The following is a 3,949-nucleotide window of genomic DNA, read 5'->3' on the forward strand; positions in this document are numbered from 1 at the left end:
CACCCACTATCGCATACCGTCAGAAACGCTAATGTCGCCTCACAACGTCTCATGTCTTCGATTTCGATGACATCGCAGACGTCACGGAGGACGACATGTCCCTCCACTCATCGGCAGCTGTTTTCAGCAAATCCACAAGCGCGTCCACGTCACACCGGCTCACACACGCATCGCCATTATCACCGTCTGCGGCAAGAGCAACACAGATGTAAACCCGCCGCTGGACCTGTGTGAGGCCTAGCGAGACACGGTGCGGGTAGCGGTGGCCCCCGGCTTCGTTCATTGCGGAAGACGAGGCAAGAACGTCGCTCCACCGTTGCATGAGTCCCGCCGTCTCTTCATCCGCGAGCGTAAGCCAGCGGAATAGCACCATCCCAAAGCAGGAAGCATGCAAAGAGCAGTCAAATCGCCCATCCGCACGTAGCCGCCGCTCCAGGTAGCGCAGAGCGGCCTGGTGAGCTCGCACGGCAAAACCCACAGACGCATGAATACATGGCATAAGCATGAGAGCAAGACGGAAGATTTCGTTAGAACGCATCTCAGGGGCATCCAGCCGCAACGAAGCGACATCCGTCATACCCGGCGTACACCACGTGTTCCCACCCGCCTCATCCTCCGCATTCATCCCTTGCATTGTCGCCTTCACCTTGGCCACATCTGCGACGTACAACAGTGAAGCAGAAATATTGGCTGACAGGGTCGGCAGGAACGACGTTGAAACACCAAAGTGGATGGAGTCCGCAAGCAGTGCAGCCCTATGAAAGGTCGATGTACACTGCTCCCACATTCTCTCAGCCGCTGCGTCCTTCTCGTCAACAGATGCAAATTCTCCAGACTGTCCTGCTCCATCCCTAAAACCATACGCAGCAGAAGCAGCGGAAGCCGCAAGTGCCAATCCAGAGTGACTAGCGTCGATGTGAAACCATACTTTTATCCGATGACAAATTTCCGCCAGCTCCTCGAGAGGATCCACGGCACCGGTGGTACGGGCCCCAAATACACCACAGACCAATAAGGGATAAAGTCCGTTCGCAACATCCTCCGCAAGTGACGCTTTCAACATATCCGGCTGCATCGGGTAGTTGTGAACATGCGGAGAATAGACTGTTTTCAGTACTCGGATGTGTCGTATGCCAATGCAGCGCGCCACCTTCTTCAGCATCGGCTGGCACTGATCACTGCAGTAAAGCACCAACCGTTGCGACAGGCGAGCCTCTTCCTCTGGGCTCGAGAAGTGCGCACTCAGATAACGAGCATGAGCCTGCGCTCGGGCCGTTGTGAGGAGCACAATAAGACTCTCCAGCGATGTGCTGTGCAGCAGTCCACCGCCCCCAGCATCACCAGCACCAACATAAGGCACAGGACGCTCTACGGCTGAGATCAGCGCAGCAGGAGAAGCACTGTGCAATTCCGTGGATGAATGAGTCATGCGAGACTCCGCCTTCTTCATGACTGCCTCCGCACGTCGGACCCACAAGAAACGGGCCGGTAGGTGCAAGAGGGCCGCCACAGTGTCCGAAACTTCCTTTTCAAGCGAGGAGAGTGAAATAATGTCCATGCTGTGCGTGATAGAGTTATTCCAATGAGGTTTTGGGAGAAATGCGGCCACCAGCGAAGCATGAACCTCCGCCACGTGAGACTTTGTGTCGAGCAAACAGTTCGCGGCAGCACCGCGGCAAAGCAATTCTCCGAGACACCGTTGCCATTCTTCCGGAGTGGATTCACTTTTGCCCCAAAGAGAGGGAGCATTGAGGCGGAGTAAAAAAGAAGCATTTGGCACGCCGTGCAGGAGGCTGCTGAGAAACCGAGCACTGCGATCCAGCAATGCCTTCACGTTACGGCGATACCTCGGACGAGAGCCCCACATGGCATTTATCACCGCTTCTCACGTCTTTACCGCCTGATTCGCTCCAAAGTGTAGAATGTGAATACGCGTGCATGCAAAAAAGAAAAAAAGAGCAAATAAACGACAATAACAAAAATTGCAATGGTGAGAAGATTTATTAACATGCAGAAGAAAGAAGTTGCATGTGGCACATGGACAAATGCATACCCAGAGAGAGAGAGAGAGAGAGACAAAAATACTGCCAGAGCATCATCCACTCATGCACCCCCACACGCACACTCGCCCTCGCTTCCTCTTATTCTCCTCTTTTTATCCAGGTAGAAATGAAATTACACGAATTGTAAACCTGCCATCAATGGCAAACATCACCCCGCATGCATGTCTCCTCGTTCTTCCTCGCTTTCCCATTCCCTCAAGGCAATGGCGATTCGTTAACAATGAGCCTCTCTCCTCTCTCCTTTCTCTCTCTCTCCCTCCCCCGGCGTGGCCAGGATCGTCGCTCGGCGCATTACCCCTTCTCATCCTTCTCCTCGTCACTATCGTTCAACTTCACAATTGTGTTCTGTCGAGGCTTCCCGCGTGGATGGTTCAGTTCCCCGCGCACCACCCTCACCCTCTCCCTCCGCGCCGCCCTGTCATCCTCGCGACGGTCATACGCGTCAAAGCCATCTTCAATCGGGGCACCGTTTGCCGCCCGCAGCTCCTCCAGCGGTGGCGGCGGCCAATACTTGGACTTCGCCACAACGACGAAGAGTGGATCGTTCGGAATAGGGTCAAAGATGAGCGGCACCGACTTTCGCGCATTAACGCCACCGGTATCACCACCGCCGTCGCCTCGTTTCTCGTCCCCGCGCCTATACCCACGGTCGTGGTCTTCGTACATGCGCTCCACGTCCACCTGCGGCGCCTGCATCTCCGCCTTGCGCGGTAGGCGAACGGTGGAGAACTGACGTGCCTCGAGGGCCTTGTTGGTGACCCGCACACGTTGTTTTGTCGCCTGCTTCTTTGGCGCCATCCCTCCTCCTCTTCAGCCGCAAACACGCACACGGGGAACAAACTCGACCTCCCAGCCCACCCCCCTTTCTTTTCTTTTCGATTGGCCTCCACAAACCCCACCCCCACTCCAACCCTGCCCAAATAAAGAAAAAGGGAAAACAGTACAATGAAACCCCTCAATTTTCCGCAAAAATAATAAGGGACCAAAATCACACACGCACACGGGGAAAACAATTCGTCAGGCGCCCCTTTCAGTGGTGGCGGTGTAAAGAATACAGCCCTCCATCAGAGCGTAAAGGGCAAATGGCAAACGCATCGAAAAAAAAAGAAAAATATTGGGAAAAAAGACAACAAAAAGGCGGAAAAAATGTCGATCAACGCAGTTTCACCCATAAAAAAAATAAAATTAAAAAATAATAACAATAATAATAACACTTTATTTCTCCTCTTTTTGTTTTTTTATTTTTGTTTTCTCAGGACGCATAAACCAAGTTTTCAATATTAAAAAAAAAAAAAAAAAGCACTTTTCTTACAATAAATACCCTTATCTACCCTTCAATGGTGAGTGGCACTCATGTCATGTTTCCTAAGGAAAGGAAAAAAAAAAAAAACGGCCGCTAACTCATGACCTGCTCACTTTAATGCCACTGTGTGAAACGCTCATTCCCACAAATCGTGCCGTGGCGTTTGGTGGACGCTGCGTTAACTCATGCCGGATGCGTTGGGCGGCATCTACGTCCTTCGCCACCATGTAGAGATACCCACCGCCACCAGCACCCGCGAGCTTCAGGCCCCAAACATCCTTTTCCACTCGCGAAATAATGTCGGCAATGGCCTGTGGACATGTTCCAGAATCCAGACGCTTGTTCTGTTCCCAGGCCACTCCAATAAGCCTGCCGTAACGCTCAAAGTCTCCTCGCGTGATGGCGTCATGCATTTCAAGTGCCTGCTGACGCATTTCAGACAGCACACGTAGGTATGATGCAGAATTCATAAACATCCCACGTACAATCTCAGCAAGAATCAACTTCGACATGCGTGTTATGCCGGTGAAGTACAGCAGGTGACACGGAGCATAGCGTGGGTCCTCTAGGAGATGTTCCGGTA

General features: G+C 52.6%; 3 protein-coding genes across 3 annotated transcripts, besides 5 other annotated features; all 3 read right to left on the reverse strand.

The window, feature by feature from the left end:
• Positions 1-3,949: a sequence feature (areas not merged during assembly with more than two copies in the genome that could not be assigned to a particular haplotype).
• Tc00.1047053509111.10 (hypothetical protein, conserved) lies at positions 50-1,867 on the reverse strand (the record flags this gene model as incomplete). The annotated part of the gene is made up of 1 exon (XM_798092.1): positions 50-1,867. The coding sequence occupies one exon, from the start codon at positions 1,865-1,867 to the stop codon at positions 50-52; it is 1,818 nt and encodes a 605-aa protein (XP_803185.1).
• Positions 2,056-2,076: a microsatellite.
• Positions 2,290-2,326: a sequence feature (CT-rich).
• On the reverse strand, positions 2,355-2,861 carry Tc00.1047053509111.19 (hypothetical protein, conserved; the record flags this gene model as incomplete). Its single annotated transcript, XM_798093.1, has 1 exon — positions 2,355-2,861. The coding sequence occupies one exon, from the start codon at positions 2,859-2,861 to the stop codon at positions 2,355-2,357; it is 507 nt and encodes a 168-aa protein (XP_803186.1).
• Positions 3,234-3,274: a sequence feature (AT_rich).
• Positions 3,340-3,362: a sequence feature (AT_rich).
• On the reverse strand, positions 3,465-3,949 carry Tc00.1047053509111.28 (fucose kinase, putative; the record flags this gene model as incomplete). The annotated part of the gene is made up of 1 exon (XM_798094.1): positions 3,465-3,949. A coding segment is annotated over one exon (485 nt), but the record flags the coding sequence as incomplete, so codon positions are not given.

This window comes from Trypanosoma cruzi, genomic scaffold (genome assembly GCF_000209065.1).
Source record: "Trypanosoma cruzi strain CL Brener 1047053517151 genomic scaffold, whole genome shotgun sequence".
NCBI lineage: Eukaryota > Euglenozoa > Kinetoplastea > Trypanosomatida > Trypanosomatidae > Trypanosoma > Trypanosoma cruzi.